The sequence below is a fragment of the Paramormyrops kingsleyae genome, chromosome 8 (genome assembly GCF_048594095.1).
Source record: "Paramormyrops kingsleyae isolate MSU_618 chromosome 8, PKINGS_0.4, whole genome shotgun sequence".
NCBI lineage: Eukaryota > Metazoa > Chordata > Actinopteri > Osteoglossiformes > Mormyridae > Paramormyrops > Paramormyrops kingsleyae.
In genome coordinates, this window is record NC_132804.1 from 2,966,181 (window position 1) to 2,986,322 (window position 20,142).

Below are 20,142 nucleotides of genomic sequence, written 5' to 3' on the forward strand. Positions count from 1 at the left end.
TGGCTCAATAAATCTGACAAACCCCCCCCCCCCCTTTATATACAGACAACACGGCCAGGCGGCAAAAACACGCGTGCGAAATCAGGACGTCGCATCTGTTTAGGAGCTCATGACGCACTGTAACGTGTTAAATCCCAGGGAAAAGACAATTATATCTGTGCTGAATTGAACGTCCGACGGGTCTGCGTGGATTCCGGGTACGTCTGGCAGGATCGCTTAGCCATAACAACAGTAATAATAAGAAATGGGTAAATTGGCGGCAGGATGGTGCGGACTGACCGCACCTGGGGCCGGAGAGACAGGGACGAATTCACAGCGGAAACGTCCCACTGCTTGGGGAAAGTGAAGAAGAATGAGGGAAAAGGGTAGAGGCGAAGACGCTTCACGCTCAGCATGGCGGACGCGAGCAGCCTGGGGAACGGCTGAGCTGCGAAGGGCCGCTTTCACCCTCTGTCACTCGGGTCATCCCTCCCCTCTGCTAATGACACGCAGAGTCACAGTGCATAATTAATAGGAAATGAAATATTCAAATGGGCCCTAATGCAGTGCGGGGCGGGACGACGGGGGGGCGACGCCAGAGGTTTAACACGCCGGGGACAGGGGACACTGGCGCGTGTCACTTCCTGGACATCAAACGCAGTCCATCCTTAAGAGCTCTGCATGACAGGCTGACAGCCGCTGATGCAAACTGGCACAATAAAACACGTTAAAGAGCGGCTCCTCGGACTGCCAGCTTGCTGTGTATCGTTTAGCCGCTACCCCCCCCCCCCCCCCACGCACAGCGGAAAACCACAAGGGGCCGTGGGGGGGAGGGGTCTCGCCACTGACTGTCAGGGGTGAGGATCTGGTCTAAAAAAAAAAGGAACATATAAAAAAATACATGCACACAGTACAGGTGCATAACTGTACACACACACACACACACACACACACACACATACACACACACACACAGTAGAGGTGCATAACTGTACACACACACACAGTAGAGGTGCATAACTGTACACACACACACACACACACATATACACATACACACATTACAGGTGCATAACTGTACACACACACACACACACATATACACATACACACATTACAGGTGCATAACTGTACACACACACAACAGTGTGCAGATACACACCGACAGCCTGCACGACGTCATAATCTATCACGTACTGGAGAGCCGTAATAAGTATCAGCACGGCGATATTGTGAGAAATCAGCTCCCTGCCACAAAGAGGCCCTCATGTGCCCAGAAACTCAGCCACGCGAAACGCGTCAGCACGCAGCTCTGGTGAGAGGCCACGATAGCAGGGGACCCGCCGGCCTCACGTGAACCCTCTGCCCCCCCCGGGGGTGAGTTTCACTGAGCCACTCTAACCCGGTCAGTGTCGGAGACGGAACACCCGGCGCACGGACCACGAGGCACTAGGGGGCAGGAGAGAATTAGGTGAATGTGACCTTTAAAAGGTCGCGGGGGGGCGGTCCTAAAGCACAGTGAAGGAGACCCCCCCCCCCACCCACTCCCCAGGAAAATGAAAAACAGGAATGGCGATTGGCTGCCTTTGTTTATCAAGATAGTGCAACTAGGTATGTAATGTTTGCTTTGAAAAATAAAATAAATACAAGCTTGGTTTAAAACAACATCGCAGGCCTGTGTTTAGCTGTTACTGTTGGCATCCAGAACCAAACTCTGGTGGATGTTAAAAGCTCTCCTCACCTTTCTCTGTACGGTAGAAAAAAAGGGAACTTCTGCTGACTAAACAGGGGGGGGGGTACAGGAAAAAAGGTATATAATTAAATAATTGAGAATAAAATTATTAAATATACACAAGCCTGACACAATCCAGAACTTTCCGTGGAGTGACTGATCCGCCCCCCTATTTGTGACTGTGTGCCTTGGAAGATGCTCTCTCCCAGCACTGGAATCCCATGTGGAACGGCTTAAGGGCCAGCAGGGCCAGGGGCCCCAGTGGGGCCACACCTCACACCTCAGCTGAGACAAAGGGGGGCTTTGTGAAGGCTCCCCTCCTCTGTTTTCTTAACATGTCCCAAGCATTTCGGGCAGGCAACTAAAGTAAACAAGATGTTGCTATGATAAAAACACTTGTGCAAACAGACGAGGGAGCACTCTAAGTCTTTTTTTCCCCCCCCCCCAAAGAATTTTACCCGGCCCTCACATTTAATCCCTTTCAGCCTTATAAACAAAGACTGGGCCGATCTCAGAACATAATAAATAGCAACAGATCCCATGCGACACAGATTGGGCTACTAAATATTGCTTTAGAAGGAGAAATACTTTGTTTACTCGCAGAGACGTTTGGTTTAAATCTAGGTGAGGGAGAAAAACGGGCGGCAGGAATGAACTCCATCCCCTTTCTTCCTCAGAAAGGCGTCTCACATTTTTTCTCTGGGCAGGTAAACAGAAGTCAGCTGCTGCTTACATTACTCCGAGTAAAGCGATCGCTCTCATGTTTATGGTGCCTTCTAACATTTTTACAAGAGCGAGCTGGTATAAACACTCTTCCGCTTACATAGCGAGTCCTGTTATTTTAGCCAGGTTAAGGGCGGTATTTCTTTAAAGTGAGACAGACCCGATATCGCTGCCCCCTCACCGTCACATCCCCCAAACCCCCGGCCACCCCACCAGCACTCAGCCTGCTGCTTCAACCTCATCCCAGAGGTACCTGGCTCGAACCCGTTCCAGGTCTCCATCCCGTGTGGGCTAGCAGAGGGAACGGCTCCCAGGACACGCAGAGAATGACAGCAGGACTAGGCACAGAGCCTTATGACCCGGCGGGGAGACGGTAGTCCGGGTTCGAGTGGGATGGGCGTGCATGATTCTGACCCGGTGTGTAAACCAAGAGCCATTTCTGCCCAAGAGTGGCAGGTAAACAAAAATGGCGGGGGGGACAGTCTTTGGAATGTACTGGCCGTTGGAGAGCCCTCCCCTGCACAGAGGGTGGGGGCGGGGCTGCAGGAAGGGGGTGGAGGGTGGGTGGGCACAGGGACAAGGGCAAACACGCCGTGCACCCCGGGCGTAGATAAACATCCGCCTGTTGTTTGTTTGGGAGAGGCTGTCACGGTTACCATGGGGGGGGTGCTTATCACAGGCTGGGCGGGTCCCACAGTACCCCGCCAGAGATCGCAAGGCATGCTGGGATGCAAGACAAGAACTGCATACGAGGACTCTATTTGTTTTGAAGGGGGCAGGGGGAGTGTGGGGCTGGGGGGGGGCACTCACTTGAGGAATGACTGGAAATCGTCGAACACGGCCTCGCAGCCGGGCCACTTGCATACGCCGTGTCCGTAGAGCGGGTGGCTGTGGTGGGGGGGCTCGTCCAGCGTGGTGCTGAGGGAGAGACGGAGACAGGCAGTGAGACCAGGCCACATCACCCCGACACCCCTATCCACCCTCACCACCGGGGGGCGCTGTGTGCCGTGCAGTGCTTCGCTGGCCACCCTGGGCATGGTCCTCAGTAACACCGGTGTCAGGAAAGCTAATGTGTGTTAGCATACTGGCCTGTAACATACGGGGGGTGCACACCCCCATGTGAACCGCACCCTGGGCGGACGAAGGGTTGAACTCCTGGATGTTGGCAGTCGGCATGGGATGATTACACCTCACTGACTGGAGAGGGGAGGGGCCTCCTGGGGGGCGATCCGTATCCCAGCAGCCACCTGCGGGGGCCAGTCCCCCCCCCATGGGAAGCTCTCACACCCATCTGGCACCCCGATGCCCCCCCCAAAACAGTAAACACCCCCATCTGCCACCACCTCCCGCTCAGATGACCGCTGCCAACGTGTCGCACCCCCCCCCCCCCCCCGCAGACACACCTTCCCAGTTCCCCCCGGCCGGTGTGTGCTGGTGCTAGCGGGACAGGACACCATATGGACAGCGACGCTGAACAAGCTGTACAAATCTCCACGACAAGAGCCTGGGGGGCTGCCGCATGCCGCTAACACCTGTGCTAAAACCCCCCTCCCTGCGTAACCTGTCAGCCTCCAGAAAGGGGGGGGGCAGAAACCAATCATTATAGCAAATTCCCCAACGCTGCTTTTACATTACGCTTTTTTTGGCTGTAACCATTTAATTCTTGTGTGTGTGTGTGTGTGTGTGTGTGTGTGTGTGGGGGGGGGGGGGGGTGGGTGGAGGGGATCTTTATGCATCTCTCTCAAGCTGATTGGTGAAACAGCCTCAGTAACAGCCATGCCCTTAACTAGCCAGATGTGATGCGAATGGGGGGGGGCATTAAAAACTGCCAAATTAAAGAGGAAAAGCCATTTACTTTGATGGAGCAATTCAGCAGGATTAAAGTGAGCTCTCTGTGTCCAGATTAAAATCGCATCCGGCAGATGACTGTACGCCGTACCTCACGTATTAAACTCCAAGAGCTGTCTCACGTTTTCTTGTATTGTAATTACTTCCCTAAGAGTTCACATTGTTCATAACAAGTGATAATTGCGTTGCAATTAAGAATCACTGAAGCATTCATGAATGCGGTTAACAGTTTTTTTTTTTCCAAAAGGCCGAAATATTTTTTAAAATTCAATTATGAATTATGCATACACATTAAGACCTCTGTTTTGATACAGCTAATAAAAAGATGGGAAAGATCTATTATAATGAGTTTTTAACAAGGAAACTTCCCCAATGGTGAATGTTGCACTGATTTTTAATTTGAAGGGATTTTTTCCGGCTGCTGTGCTGGTTGCCTCACACCAGAGTGGGTGGGGATTTGACGCTTCCCGAGGCTTGGCAGTAAGAGTCCCCTTTACATGGCAACCCGGCAAACGCAGGGAAGTGGCAGCGTTTACGTCAGTGTTTCCCAATCGGGGCCCCAGAGGCCCACAGACGCTTCACATTTTTGCTTCCTCCCAGCTCCGCGTATGAGAAAACACTGGTTCACGCTAACGTATGTAATTTCCTGCTAGGGATGAAACTGACATCCCTGTCTTCCCAGGTAGCAGAATCTGATGGCTCCGGCAGGAGGGTGGGGGTCGTTTTTGTCAGGCGCTCTTGGGGGGCGTGAGTATCGTTACGCTGACATGGGCAGCGGTCCCGTGCACCCCCCCAGGTGACTCTCCGGGGTCTCGCTCCCCGGAAGGCCTCTCCGTGCCAGCTGCCTCCACAGCGGTCCGTATGGGTTGCCACACGATTGAATCATCCCATCGAGATGACATGGGGGGGTTGGGGGGTGCGGACATCCCGGCGTCTGCATCACAAAAGGCGGCAGCTCGCAGACGCCTGTCCCGGAATAATGATATGCGCTCTTTCCGGCTCAGTCTTCCTCGCCCCCCTCGCGGTGCTAAAGGGTTTTACCCTCGCTGATTCAATTATCATCCTCCTCGTGTGAGCCCAACAAAGTGTGTGGGGGGGGGGCATCGAGTCAGATCATCTGTCCCCCCACCCCACTCCACCCAACTAAGCTGAGCACCGAGGGTGAAGAGAACACAGCCAAGTGACCCCAAGGGCCAGAGAGGTGACACCAGACCCGTCCCCAAATGGAGGGGGGTCTTTACAGTTTTTGTTGACTGTCTTACTTTTAAAAAATCTCTGTGTTGTGATATTTCACAGGTACTGGGACGACGCAAGCTCCCACTGGGTTATTGAGGGAGGGGTCTGAACTCCCAGCCCCCAGACTGCTGCCCCCCCCTCCCCGCCTCAAAGCCCTGGGCCCGATTGAGTTTCCGCACCCTCCTTAAGGAGGAAGTGAGGCCTCAGACTGATGCACTTAAGGTTTTAGCTGCAGGCGTCACCTTGCCTGGGCTGCGTTTATGAGACACATGAAACTAAGTGTGCAGCTGCTTTACAGGCTGGAGGCGGGGGGGGGGAGGGGAGGGGGGGTCCATCAGCAGCCGGAGCTCTGTGGCAGGAGCAGGGAGCAAACAAACAAACAAATAAATAAATAAATAAATAAAGTCAGACGGCGGAGAACTCCCCAGATGCATTAATTAAGAGTTCGTTAAGCCGGCTGCCGGAGGGCGAGTCCGGCATCGCCTGCTGCCTGAAAGCTGATTATTCAGAGCGCCGGATCGGAGCCCCCCATCGCGGTCGGGGGGAGCAGGGGCGTACAAAACAATACCAAAATGGCCTTTATTGTTAAGTGTGTTGTAGGGGGCACAGCGACCCTCCTATGGGCGACCCTCCTACGAGGCCGTCCGGACTCGCGTGTGTCTCCCTGCTGTCACTCCCCCCGGCCGCGGGGGGGCAGTCAGGGCAGCACATCACAGGCCACTGCTAGAGGGAAGAGGGTCCCTGTTATGGGGTGATGCTCAGAGATGGGGAGCCGCTTCCTGGGAGCAATGGGACACAGCGGGGAAGAAGGCTGAGTCCTGCCTGGGGGGCTGCTCCCACGGGCAGAGCGGGGGCAGGAAGCATGACAAAGCTGCAACTTTGACTCTGACCTTGACTGCGCCATTCGTACTAGGAGCATTTTTCTCTCTGCTCATAATGGGACTGGCTGAAGAAAGGCACGGGGATGGGGGGGGGGGGGGAAGCGGCTGGCCACATTCACTGACTTCATCAACCGGTTGGAACCCTAAGTCCCTGACTGACAGTGTGACCAACGGTCACTGGGGGTACCCGCACAAGGTCGGTCCTGGGGGAACCTGCACGAGGTCAGTCCTGGGGGTACCCGCACGAGGTCAGTCCTGGGGGTACCCGCACAAGGTCAGTCTTGGGGGTTACCCACACGAGAGCGGACCTGAGGGTACCCGCACGAGGTCGGTCCTGGGGTTACCCGCACAAGAACGGACCTGGGGGTTACCCGCACGAGGGTGGACCTGGGGGTACCCGCACGAGGGCGGACTTGGGCGGTATTGCAGGTTCTGGACCAGAATTTAGTGAGGGATGAGTAGAGTACAGACAAGCGATGCCAGGGTACCGGGTTCAAGTTCAGAGAGGGACTACGCAGCAATTCCCAGAAGCAAGTCAGTACAGGGTGTGTGTACAGCGGCATCACGTGACTGAGTGATCATATAGGGAAGTCACATGAGTGGGCGAGCGAGCATACCTCTCTCTCTTGAGCGAGTGTGCCACATACTGGCCGTTGGTGGGTGTGTGCTGGTTGAGGAGCGGGTTCTTGGGCGGTGCCGCCGGGGAGGACAGGTCGAGGCTGGTGGGGCTGTCGCTGTGAGCCTCGCTCTTGACATGTATGGCCGTCACCTCCTTCCACAGCTGCTGGAGCTCAGCCGGGATCATGCCTGCAACAAACACGCGACACCATCAAGGCCATTAGCAGCTAATCCGACACACTATTGTTGCGTAATTAAATCAAGAGCTCCATAAACAATGCTAAGTATTAATTAGGAAGTATGCAACTACAGGCTAATGCTTGGGGAAAGCGGGCGGGACCCTCCACCCTCCCTTCTCCCCCCTCCCTGTTACTTCCCTCCTATTCCATTGCTAAGGATGAATCATTAACGTGCAGACAGGGCGTGAAATCAGAATAATCACCGGCATTCGAGGGTGCAAAGAGACACATTGGAGGGGTTACAACAGCAACTCCCTGACAAAAAAGGGACTTCTGGGTAAAAGTGTTTGAGGCACTTTAGTGTGGCTCTGTCTCCATCGGCGTGAGACCTTCATTCAGCCGCCCCCCCTCCCGGTTCCCGTGCCCGCTTGAGGAATGCAGTGCATGGACACCCCGAGATAGACGGGCCGGCTTCCTGGGAGCCGCATACTGGGAGATCTTCCTTTGATTCACACCGATATCCAAAATACTTCTGATTGCCTCCCCATGTTCCTGCACGACATCACCGAAAAAAACAGGAGCGGCACGAGAGCTAATCTGCTCATATGAATTAGCTTTCGCCTCAAAAGGTATTTTAATAACCAGAGTGTTTAAAATATTAAAATTCCCCCCAAACGTATCCACATGCAGTTATTTGAACATACAGTACCATGCATGGAAGGCCACTCATTTAACATTACAGTTAATTAAATCCCATTCCGCAACGGGTGACGGCAGATGATGATTTGCGGGGCTTATCTTGGCCAGCTCGGATTCGTCCCCCCCCCCCCCTTTAATCGCTCTCCATGGTCACGGCGAGCCCCTCTTCCAGGGAGGCCGCACAATGGTCAAACTGCTTAGTCTTAATTTATTCCTGTTGTGGCAAATAACTCCGAGGTGAAGATCTCAATATGATCAGCAAAAATATTTTTTAATTTGATAAGCTACTAAAGATTTTAATTACGCTGGTAATGGAGAACACGGCTCTAATGAGACGGGGGACTCGGGAGAGACACTGCAGCTAAGAAGTGTGAAATGAGCCTGATGGGATTGCGGTAAATTCACGCCGGATCGTTTGCATATCAAAGAGCGGCAAATTATTGCAGGACAAATCAATAACCTTTCCACGTTCCCCAACACCCCCCCCCCCCCCACCCCTCTACTTTATGTGTTCTCCGACGCACACGTGTAATGCTCGGAAAATACCGGAAGGTGCGTTTTTTTTTTTTCCCTTGTCAAACACGTCCGCCCTCCAGCTCGTCGCGCGCTAGCCCATTAAGCACCGTGACACTCCAGTGCCTGAATCTGTGGGGGTGGAGGGAGGGGAGAACGAAAGAGAAAAAGCACCCCCTCACCTCCCTGATGCATGTCCGCACGCGGAAGGTCACCGGCGGAGTGGGCATGGCGTGGGGGGGTTCTGTGGCGATCACTCTCCGCGCGGTAGCCGCTGACAGCTCGCGGGGTATTTTTGGCGGCCTTGCTTGACAGCCAGCCCCTCTCCCTCAATTACCCGGCGGGCCAGGTGACCCCGACACCGCGGTTTACTCAGACGAGACCGCGTTGGCGACGACACCCCAATGACGGGGAGGGCCCACCCCCGCCCCCGCCCCCGCCCCCGCCCCTCTCCTCTGCATTTCAGCCCCTCCGCCTGCCCTCCCCTGGCCGGACACGCTCTGACGCTCCAACACCCTGGTGGACTTTATGATCAAACATCAGGCCGAACGACTTCATCAAAATCTGCCGTGTTTAAATATATATGTACTGTACATGTTTGGGAAAGAGCGTAAATGTGTGGCCATCTTTAGCTAGCTGAGTGGACGACCACGGCCTCTGCCAGCTCATTCTTTTAAACGCACTATTGGTTTATCTTTCCTTTCGCCATTTTTCAAAAGCAGTCGTCCCCTCATTAAAGGGCGGAGACTCGGACACGGGCCTAAAAAATGTATGTCGCCGAGATGCTTGATTGATGACCGGCCACACAACTCAATTTAGCCCCCGCAGGTAGCGCCGGCAAGCCCACGGAGCGAGCCCTCGACCTCTCGCCGTCCTTGTACCTCCGTACCCAGGTGACTGTGTTCTGGCGGGCGCCGAGTTGATTTAAGCTATATAATGACATCAGTTGTGGGTCATCATCCTGGCTGTAATAAATGATGGTGATGGCCCCCGCTTCCTTAAACTCGCCGGTTACTTTTCAGAATCTGGTGCGGGGGTGTGGGGGGAGCGACACGGCCATCCGTTTATTGTTCCATCAGACAGGGACCTTTGCCGCTCCCCTGTTTATGTTCACATAATCACCACGCCCCACGGCTCTGAAATATGTCCCAAGGCAGCGACGGGGAATCGCAGGCGCCCCCACTGCCGACTGCCCCCGGCGTCTCCGGCTGGGCCGCATGCCGCGCTCTCTGCACGGGCGTTACACTCGCATCTGTCTTCCCTCTGCCCTGCCGCCTTGGCACCATGGCACTGGACTTTTAAAACACGTGCACAGACACACACACCCACATAAGCACACAAACACACACTCACAGGCACAAGCACACACACATACACACACACATTCACAGGCACACATTCACATATACACACACACTCACATACAGAGAAACACACACACACACTCACAGGAAAACACATATTCACAGGCACACAGACACAGACAAACACTCATAGGCACAAACACACACACACACACACTCACAGGAAAACACATATTCACAGGCACACAGACACAGACAGACACTCACAGGCACAAACACACACACACACACTCACAGGAAAACACATATTCACAGGCACACAGACACAGACAGACACTCACAGGCACAAACATACACACACACACTCACACTCACAGGAAAACACATATTCACAGGCACACAGACACAGACAGACACTCACAGGCACAAACACACACACACACACTCACAGGAAAACACATATTCACAGGCACACAGACACAGACAGACACTCACAGGCACAAACACACACACATGCACACGCTGCTGGCCTGGGGCACTGCAGAGTGAGGGGGCAGCCAATCACAGCGCACACGGAGAGCCGTAACAGTTGTGCACCTGGCCGTGCCACCTGGGGGCGGGGGCCTCGGCTTTCCGATGTGCTGGAGGTGGGAAGTCGTACCGGCACGGCAGGGGGGAGGGGCACTTCCAGGGGGGGGGATTTATAACCGACAGCCTCAGCCGTTTCGAAGACTTTAATGTTAATATCAAAAGATTTATTCGCCTTTTATTGATTTCTCATGAACAGAAAGGAACACCTATCAGGATTTCTGCGGAGATGATCATCGGAGCCGTCAGGAACACCTGGATGCTCTTCATGAGGGCCGTCAGCCCCGTGCCTGGCCGCAGCGGCGAGGAAGCCGCATTATGGTTGTATCGTACTCCGCGTGAATAAGAGCGGCTGCACTCTGGGCCTCACGTGAGGGCTGCCCCGATAACTGCCTGCTGAAAATCCCCAGCAGGCGACAGCTTTGTCCCTGCTGCCAGCGCAAGAAAAGGCTTAGCGATGTGGAAAAGAGAAAGGTCATCAATAACCCCCAACAGTCGAGCAGAAAATCCGTGCAGCCAAGAAATTTACACTGATAAGTGCTCTAACCGCCACACCGCACTGTGCTCAAGCGCAGGGTGCTGGGACGGCCTTCACGTTATGGGCTGGTGGACCAGTTAACCGGGACTGGGAAAAAAACGGCATACTCTTAACCAGAGCTTAAATCACTGGAGAAGGACACCCCTTTGGTCTTGAGTGGGAAACTTAACCTTAAATAGTTTCAATACGCAGCTGTTGACAGCAGTGAGAGCTCTAAACACTGTCCGAAGGATAACACTTGTGTGTAGATAAGCAAATTAACTGATACAAGATGATAAAAAATCCAGGTTTTAAATGACATGCGAGCTGGAACAAATTTCCATACTTGAATCAGACAGCCTCCGTTTCAGGGAAACACACAGGCAGAACTACAGGCGAGATTTCAGGGAAATACACAGGCAGAACTACAGGCGAGATTTCAGGGAAATACACAGGCAGAACTACAGGCGAGATTTCAGGGAAACACACAGGCAGAACTACAGGCCACATTTCGGGGAAACACAGGCAGAACTACAGGCGAGATTTCAGGGAAATACACAGGCAGAACTACAGGCGAGATTTCAGGGAAACACACAGGCAGAACTACAGGCCACATTTCGGGGAAACACAGGCAGAACTACAGGCGAGATTTCAGGGAAATACACAGGCAGAACTACAGGCGAGATTTCAGGGAAACACACAGGCAGAACTACAGGCCACATTTCGGGGAAACACAGGCAGAACTACAGGCGAGATTTCAGGGAAACACACAGGCAGAACTACAGGCCACATTTCGGGGAAACACAGGCAGAACTACAGGCGAGATTTCAGGGAAACACACAGGCAGAACTACAGGCCACATTTCATGGAAACACACAGGAAGAACTACAGGCCACATTTCGGGGAAACACAGGCAGAACTACAGGCGAGATTTCAGGGAAATACACAGGAAGAACTACAGGCAACACGGTGAATTTGGGCACATGGAGCAAGGAAGTTGCAACAAGAAACAGGCCTGTCCATTTGAAATACATGAAACATGAAAGTGAGACGCGTGTTTATGGGTAAGCAATGCTGCCTTTTTAAAAGCTCGCTGAGAAAGCCGGCTGAACAGCTCCCCTGCCTCTAGAACTTTCCATGCCCATGACCTTGGAAATCATCAGAAAACAAGTGGATCTATTATTCAAAGCACAGTACAAACAATAACATCACTGTACAAACCCTGTTTTTGTTTGCCGATTACCTAAGTGCCCCCGCTTCAGTTTTTATCGTCTTATCTTGTTATTTTTAATTGTTTGCTTTAGTCTGAAATGAATAGTTCATGACAGCGTTCCAGAAAAACGTATGAAGGAGCCTTTGTCACGCGGCCCGCCTCCTCCTAAAGAAAATATTTTAAATAAATAAAGAAACAAACTTCCTGGCTAAACAACAAATATTGACTCACGATCCCCTTACAGCTCGTTTCACAATGATGCCGGTTTTATTTTTTTTTCCCCCCACGGCGTCGTGGCAACAATGAACACAGACGTCCGTTGTGCCGTAGGTGCACACTCCGGAGCTGATACCACGGAAAAATTATGGGCCCCCTCCAGCAGGCCGCGAGGGCACAGCAAAAGGAAGGATGGGGAGAGAGCATGCGGGGAGGGGGGGGGGGTGTCAGCTTGGGAGGGGCTCTGCTTTAGGAAGGTCAGGAGCGGGGGGTGAAACAGTGAGTGAGAGAGTGCACGGGCAGGTCAGGGGCGCTAAATGGGAATGAGCCGTTACATGGAGCGCGGGGGCCAGGGCAGTACGGCAGGAGATGTACACCCAGCGGGGGGGGGGGGGGGCAGGGGGGCTGGGTAATCACGCTGAGTGCTGGGGCTGGGGGGGGCGAGCGCCGTGTGTACTCACCCTGAGTGAGGGAGGGCAGGGGCAGTGCCGACTGACCCGGCTGGATGGACAGCAGGCCCTGCCTCTGCAGGTTCAACAAGTGCTGCTGCTGGAGCTGCTGGACCTGGAGGAGCTGCTGCTGGAAGGCAAGCTGCTGGGCCGAGACCTGCTGCTGCAGGGGGACAAGAGCAGAGAGCTTCGTGAGGACCGAGGGCCTTCAAGAGGACCAGAGAGCTTCATGAGGACCGAGGGCCTTCAAGAGAACCATGGAGCTTCATGTGGACCGAGGGCCTTCAAGAGGACCAGAGATCTTCATGAGGACCGAGGGCCTTCAAGACGACTAGAGAGGTTTATGAGGACCGAGGGCCTTCAAGAGGACCAGAGAGGTTTATGAGGACCGAGGGCCTTCAAGAGGACCAGAGAGCTTCATGAGGACCAAGGGCCTTCAAGACGACTAGAGAGGTTTATGAGGACCGAGGGCCTTCAAGAGGACCAGAGAGGTTTATGAGGACCGAGGGCCTTCAAGAGGACCAGAGAGCTTCATGAGGACCGAGGGCCTTCAAGAGGACCAGAGAGCTTCATGAGGACAGAGGGCCTTCAAGAGGACCAGAGAGCTTCATGAGGACAGAGGGCCTTCAAGAGGACCAGAGAGCTTCATACAAACAGGGGACTTCATAAGGACCAGAGGCATTCAGGGGGACTAAAGGTCTTTGTGAAGACCAGAGGCATTCAAGATAAACAGAGGTCTTCAAGAGGACCAAAGACCTTTCCGAGGACCAGAGGCTTTCAAGAGGTCTGAAGATCTTTATGGACACACACACACTACATCTCAGCTACCTGAGCACACAGGTGAAATGGCCAAACATTGTGCGTGGCAGCCGTCTCCACAGAGACGGGCGCCGCTTGGTTAACATCTTAATTAATGAGGAGTAAAGAAGCAAGTGACAAACAATGAGGCTACACAGTAAATCATTCATAGCACGAGCCACAGGGTTCTAATTACGCCCATTCATAATTCAACAAACAACGTGTGACCAAATCAAACAGCTCCAACAAGCAGCCCCCAGCCCGTTGGGCCCCACGCCGCTTGGAAAGGCCTGCGTTCCCTCCCCCAGTGGGTCACTCCATCTCGGGGTCGCAGAGAACTCGTCTTCACCAGAGCTGAACCCGAACAGCTCCCGGAGCTCGCAGAAAAGTGTGAACAATGATTTCCAGAGCTGATGCTCCGGGTGGGAGACACTGCCACAGAGTTAGAACAACAAACAGGAGGAAATTATCTAATATCCCCGATCTCTGCCACGGAGGGATAAAGGTTCGGGGAGGGGGACAGCGGAGCCTCGCGCCAGCCTCATTCGGACGGCTTTTTTTAGAGCGACACTCCGCCTTCATTAACGGATGGAATAATTGATTCTAATAATACTTAAATAATGAGGGAATAGAAGGATGGACAGAAACAGGCTGGTGGGGGTGGCCGGGAAGAGAGGAGAGGCAGGATGCAGATCGTCTAGGCACAGGGAAGGCCAAAAAATGTTACGGAATAATACGGCGGCTGAGGGGGCTGAGGGGGCAGCGGGGGGGTGGCGAACGCTAAGCACGCCCGCAGCTGCCAAGCTGAGAGCCGCGCCCTCTTACCAAACACAGGATGCGCCGCGTCTGTTTACTTCTCACAATCGGGCGCGTACAAAAAAGGTCTCGGCGCGACGCGGCTGCCAGGTCACCAGGCAGCGCTCTCACAGACGCTGAGACTCCCAGATAAAGGCTGCCCCCCCGCGCCTCGCTGGGCCCCCACCCTCCCCGACGAACCTGTCAGGGCCCTGCCAGGGGCCGCTCTAAAAATAAAGAGGGCGCGACTCTTATTCTGTGTCGACCCTTTGATTTGGACACATCCCAGGGCAGGGGTTGACCAACCAGCCGATCTCGTGCCGACGCACTTCATAAACTTAAAGAACTGAAAATTGGGCGAGGTGGCGCCCACGGGTCGACGGGCCACGACGTGGAGCCCGTGGGCGGCGGGGGGAGAGGGGCTCAACCTTCACTAAGGAGAGGGTTATGGCAGGAAATTATCCCCCCCCTTAAAGGGGGACGACAGATGTCTTTAAGACCTCCCCGCGCCGCGCTTCCTGCAGTGATAAACAGAGACGGTAATGGGGACGATTCGTGCAGAACAATGGCTTTCATCAGCGTGCCAAATGAATATCGGGCGGCTTCTTTAGCGCCCGATTGCAAATGAGTCTAACTTTTGCCTGCACGCTTCTTTCTTCTGGTCTTGTCAGCTGACAGGAGACCTTGCGCCCCCCTGCCGGCGTGCAACCACATTAAAAACCCGGCCCAACAGACCAAATAAGAGGTTAACAAGAAGTGGCAAGGGCGGGGGGGGGGCACAGTCCCTGACAACTGATAAAGAGTGGCAGTGGCAGCAAGCTTTTATTGCCAAGCTTCAGATATAAAGTTAAAGATCTTTGAGCAACTAAATTTTGATGTCTTCAAAATAAAGGGAAGCACAAAGCAGCAACAGGGGGTTATTGTCTGGGAGCCCCTGGGGGGACGCGCCATAGTCCTTATTCTCTCTTTTGATGGCTGTTAGAAATCCGATTGGAAGTGTGTGTGTGTGTGTGTGTGTGTGTGCGCACTTGGGGGGGGGTACCTCTAGAGGCCTCCTCCATTTCCTGTGATCATACATTATGCTCTTCAAAAGTTGTTTTTTTTCCCCCCTCTCACCCATTCAGCTGATCAATTGCACCTTCCCTGTGACGCCCCCCCCCCCCCCCCTGGCGCACGACCCCCGGCACGGCGTGTTTACATCAGATGCGGCTCGGTGACAGGCCCTATCTGAGGCGGAGGACCAGAGCTGTCACACTGATTTATGGGAGTGTCGGCCCCCAACTTGTCCAAAGTGAAGCCTGCGCTTCATTAATTAGAGAGCGAGCACTTTGAAGCTGGGGCTCTCAGTGAGGTTTTTAACATTTGGTTTCATTTATATGCTCCCACCCCCACCCTGCAAACGCCGGCTCTCAAAGGAGCAAAAGAAAAAAATCCCTGATTGTCTTTGAACTTCTTTTGACCGCAAAATAATCATTTCTTTGTCCGAAGTGATGCCTGTATCCGCGAGTCATTAACACACACTTTGAGGCTGCTGGTGAGCTACTGGAAGCAACTCACACACACACACACACACACACACACACACACACACACAGCCAGCCTGGCCTCTCTCCTCCTCTTGGCTCCTGTGGCCAGGCCTCCCTCCTCCCCGCCGGCTCGTACCCCAGGGCCTCCCCGCCGACTCGTCTGCCCGGGCCTCCCTCCTCCCCACCATGCCAAATGCCCGGGCCTCTCTCCTTCATACCGGCTCCTATGGGTGGCTTCTCCCTGCAGCTACAGCAAGGGCTCTCCATTCCGCATGAATTCCTCCATCTAAGAGCACCCTACACGCCACGCCGGAGCAGCGATGTCAACGTACGTACCTCCTTGGTCTGTTTTCCAGCATGCTGCTGCTGTAGGAGCTGAAGGTGAAGTTGTTCCTGCTGCTTCTTGTAAAACTCCTGAAGTTGCTGCTGCAGAGACAGGTGAGGTTTTAGGTGAGAGAGGAGACCGCAGATGTCACGCCATTTCTACATATCTGACAGGACTCTAGGAGCCAGCAGACTACGAAAGGCCAGTCTGGGGCTTCCTGTTTCTTCTTCAGCCAATTAACGTCCAAGTTCACATAGACAGGTGCCCCCATGCCCACCTGCTGCAACATGAGTGCCTGCTGCTGCTGGAGGAGAACCTGGAGCTGCTGAGGGCTCAGGACTTGCTGCTGGAGAATCTGCTGCATCTGCTGAGGCGTTATCACCTGGGGGGTCATCATAGCCACTGATACTGGGACCTGGAGAAGAGGCAGAGCAGACACGGAACGGGAGATGAGAAGCGGCCAGCTGAAGGGGCTGTCAGAACCACTGATAACTAGATCCGAGAGAGAAAGGCAGAGAGAGAGAGATCAGAACATGTCAGTGGAGGGCTTGTCAAAGCCACTGCTACGAGAATACAGCGAGAGGGAGATGAAAAACGCTGTCTGTTGTGAGGTAGTCATGGGCACTGATACATGCAGGCAGGGGAGAGAGCCAGAGATCAAAACCCCGGCTGTTGGGGGGTCATCGCGGCCATCTATGCAGGAGCAGTGAGCGAGGAAGCAAATCACTGCTGAGAAGGTGTCTAGCAGGCCTCGAAGACCGCCGCTCCAGCCCATGGCACGAGCTCTGCCACTTTCCAGCAGGTCCTCTGCAGCCGCGGACGGTAATTGTTTTGGTTCTACCCCGACGAGGGTTAAAAGCCGGCCACCTTAAGCGCGCATAAGTGCCCCATAGGGACAGGTCAGATTGCGGCTTCTGGACGTTGGGGACGCCTTCCGGGACTCCACACGCCACCCAGCCTTGGTTCGGGCACCAAACGGCCATTATGCTCAGAAATTGCCCCAGCCCTCCAAGAAACACCGGCAAGGATCATTAACACCTCCCAATGTTCAACACTCTGGTCATTTGAGCCCCCCCACCTACCGCAGAGATGTCGCCCATCACTGTCGAGAGCTGCCCGTGGTTTAACTGCATGCGTTTCTCATCTATTTTCAGGTCGCTTCTCCGTTATGCGCACGGAACGGGTCACGGACGATGCTGCAACGTCAGTCGGTCGCATCCTATTTACAGCCAGCGACTCTGTGGATGCCCACCGCAACTTGGAGGGAGCGCCGGCCAATCGCACGCCACGGCTCCAAGCCCGGCAGAGACATCGTTTGTTCTGACATTGAGGGCAGGCCCGTGCTTGCTGGTGCTCCCTAATTGGTCTGGCCGCGGCGCTGATCGCGAGCGGATCCCCTCTGCCATGCACAGCACCATTAAACCCCCCTCTTATGTGACATATTAGTGACAAACAGCTACAGAGATGAACTTGATAACGTTTCCCATTTGCAACTGTTAACATGTCTCTCCCCTTGGGCGCCTTCTCGGGGAGCCTGGCTGTGGCGCTCCGCGATCGCGGCTGACGTCTTCGTCTGATACGGGCGCGGACATCGGCATGACAGTCCGTCTTCGCCAAGGTTACCCAAATTGTGTCCCGCCTCATAAGTGATGAATCTTTCATGCGCTTCTGAATGCAATTTAGCTATTTAGAATCTATTTACCAGGTTAGGGTGTATCTTCTGACACTAAGTGCATGCATATGGCCTCATTAATTTGCGGCCCCTCCCTCCCGAGCGAGCCGTAAAATAAAAACAAAAAGCTCATAATAAATAGCCAGCGCTTCCTTCGGATGACGCAAAGGAGAGACATCGGCGTGAACGTCACCGAGCTGATGCAGTCGCAACTGTGGTCGCTGCAGTTTTTAGCACGGGATTGTGAAGCGTGTGTCCTGAGCGCAAGGACAGCTGCTTCGTGCGCTGTGCTGCGACGCTCAGCGATCGCTGCTTCCGTGCCGGGGCGGGGCGGGCGGAGGGTGCGATGAAAGAGTTGGCATTATGTTGTAATACGCAGGCCATCCTTACTGAGTCGCACGGCTCGCCCCGTCATCTGCATAGCCCAGGCCCCCTCTCCTAATTTCACAGTCATTATGCACTGATGTCCTTATTTCTCAGCATCACTAATTTTGATTAACCAAAACTGCTTTTCTGAAGGTCAAACAGCCGGTCCCTTGCACGGAAGGGATTTATTACACGGGTTTCTCTTCGCATTTGGCTTCGTTCCGGTAAAAGTCCACCAACGCCACCCGGAGATGAAACATTGCAGTAATTAATATTCACGGCAAACGTGAAATTAATAACGTCACAGTTTCCTTCATCCTTATAATATATATATGTGCATATGCATCAAATGTGAGCGAGCGACACGGTGGAAATGAAAAAGGAGGACAGATATATGGAGGGGTATTTTTAGTGGGCCCCTTTTCTCCATTTAAGCACCTCCTCGCACACCGGAACACGACTCCTCCCGCCCGTCAGCCGCCCTTTCCAGCTCATGACGCCCGGCCCGCGGATCTCGCCCGGCCCGCAGATCTCGCCCGGCCTGCGGATCTCGCCCGGCCAACCCCGGAGATCCTGGCTTTCGTAGGAAGGCTATTACAGCCCCCATTTTATTACCCATTACTGCTGAGGTCATTAGCAGCAAGAGGGATTGTACGCTTCTTAACCTATTGATCATCGTAACTACTACCATTTAATCCTGCGTCAAGTGACTGAAAATCTGCTAAAGACGGGGGCCACTGAGGAGAAGGGGGGGGGGGGGCACTTTAGCTAAAAAATATTACCCTGGTCAGTGTGTCACACTCATTTAAGGGGAACAGGCGCCGCTGCTCAGTTACGGCGATTCCATTTAAGACACCCAACGCTGCCGTGTGCCGGGGACATGTGAAGAATGGCGTGGAAAAAGAAAAATTCATGAAATTCAGATCTCTTACGATGTTTTATAAAAAGGAGAAAAAGAAAATACTTCTAATGCTCATCTGAGTCTTTGTGTGTGTGATGGACAGACAGTACGGGGGTGTGAGGGGGAGACCAGACCGACTGGAATCACCGGCTCTCGGTCAGATGCAGAGCCGGTGACGGAGCATCATCACCTCTGCTATACGAGGGCAGAGAAAGCCCAGCGCACGCCTGTGGTCGGGACATCCAGCTCTTAACACAGGAACACCAGCATATGCGCACGCACACACACACACACACACACACACACACACACACACACACACACAGTCACACAGAGTCACGCACACACACCTCTTTAGGCTGTTATAGTAACATCCTTCAGGCAACACCAGTAACAATATTCCTGATAAGCTAAAATATATAGGAGGTAATAAATAAAACATTATTAAAAGAATATAAAATCACAAAATGTTATCTAGTTAAAAATGGTAATGAATGAAACTTTTTTCTTCTTAAAGCTGTCATCCACGTGTTACATCAGCCTTTCCGACACTGGCCATGACGAGACTCGCCGATACTTACGGCAGGGCAGATAATTCTGCTCTCGGTTGCCGTTTCACCACCGTCTGTATCTACTGCTAACTGCAGTTTTTTAAATTTGATTTTCTTTATGTTACGAGCACTAGTGGCAGGTCACCGTGAGTGTGAATACAGGTGCCACCTTCAATAAAACAACATAAAATTAGGTAGGAAACTGAAACTTTGGGAAAAATACTACTGACGATTTTTACTGACTATTTACAGATGAGCGGGCTATGGAAAACCATACTTTCTAAACATTTAAATTAAGAAAACCTCAAGAAGTTCAGTAATTCAGCAGCTATTTTCTTTATTTGTTTAAACTCAAGATACATCCATTTTGGTGCCCCTCCGCTTCCCGCCAAGAGCCCGGCAATCTGACAGAGAGCTGAGGCAAAACGAGAGCTCAGCATCGACGCTGGCCGCGGATTTAACGCTCCGGCACCCACCCAGGGCTGAGCCCAACGCGCGGCGCGGCACAAAACC

General features: G+C 53.3%; 1 protein-coding gene across 11 annotated transcripts in view; it reads right to left on the reverse strand.

Moving 5' to 3' along the window:
• Positions 1 to 20,142, reverse strand: part of foxp1b (forkhead box P1b) — a 146,523-nt gene that overhangs the window by 16,408 nt on the left and 109,973 nt on the right. For 9 of the 11 annotated variants that reach the window (XM_023793943.2, XM_023793940.2, XM_023793946.2 and 6 more), the window contains 5 exons: positions 16,417 to 16,554; positions 16,151 to 16,240; positions 12,708 to 12,858; positions 7,017 to 7,206; positions 3,245 to 3,352 (listed from right to left, as the gene is read on the reverse strand). In XM_023793943.2, the coding sequence (XP_023649711.1) occupies positions 3,245 to 3,352; positions 7,017 to 7,206; positions 12,708 to 12,858; positions 16,151 to 16,240; positions 16,417 to 16,554 (677 nt within the window). The remainder of the gene's footprint in view (positions 1 to 3,244; positions 3,353 to 7,016; positions 7,207 to 12,707; positions 12,859 to 16,150; positions 16,241 to 16,416; positions 16,555 to 20,142) is intronic. The other 2 variants (XM_023793945.2, XM_023793947.2) reach the window with 1 other exon arrangement.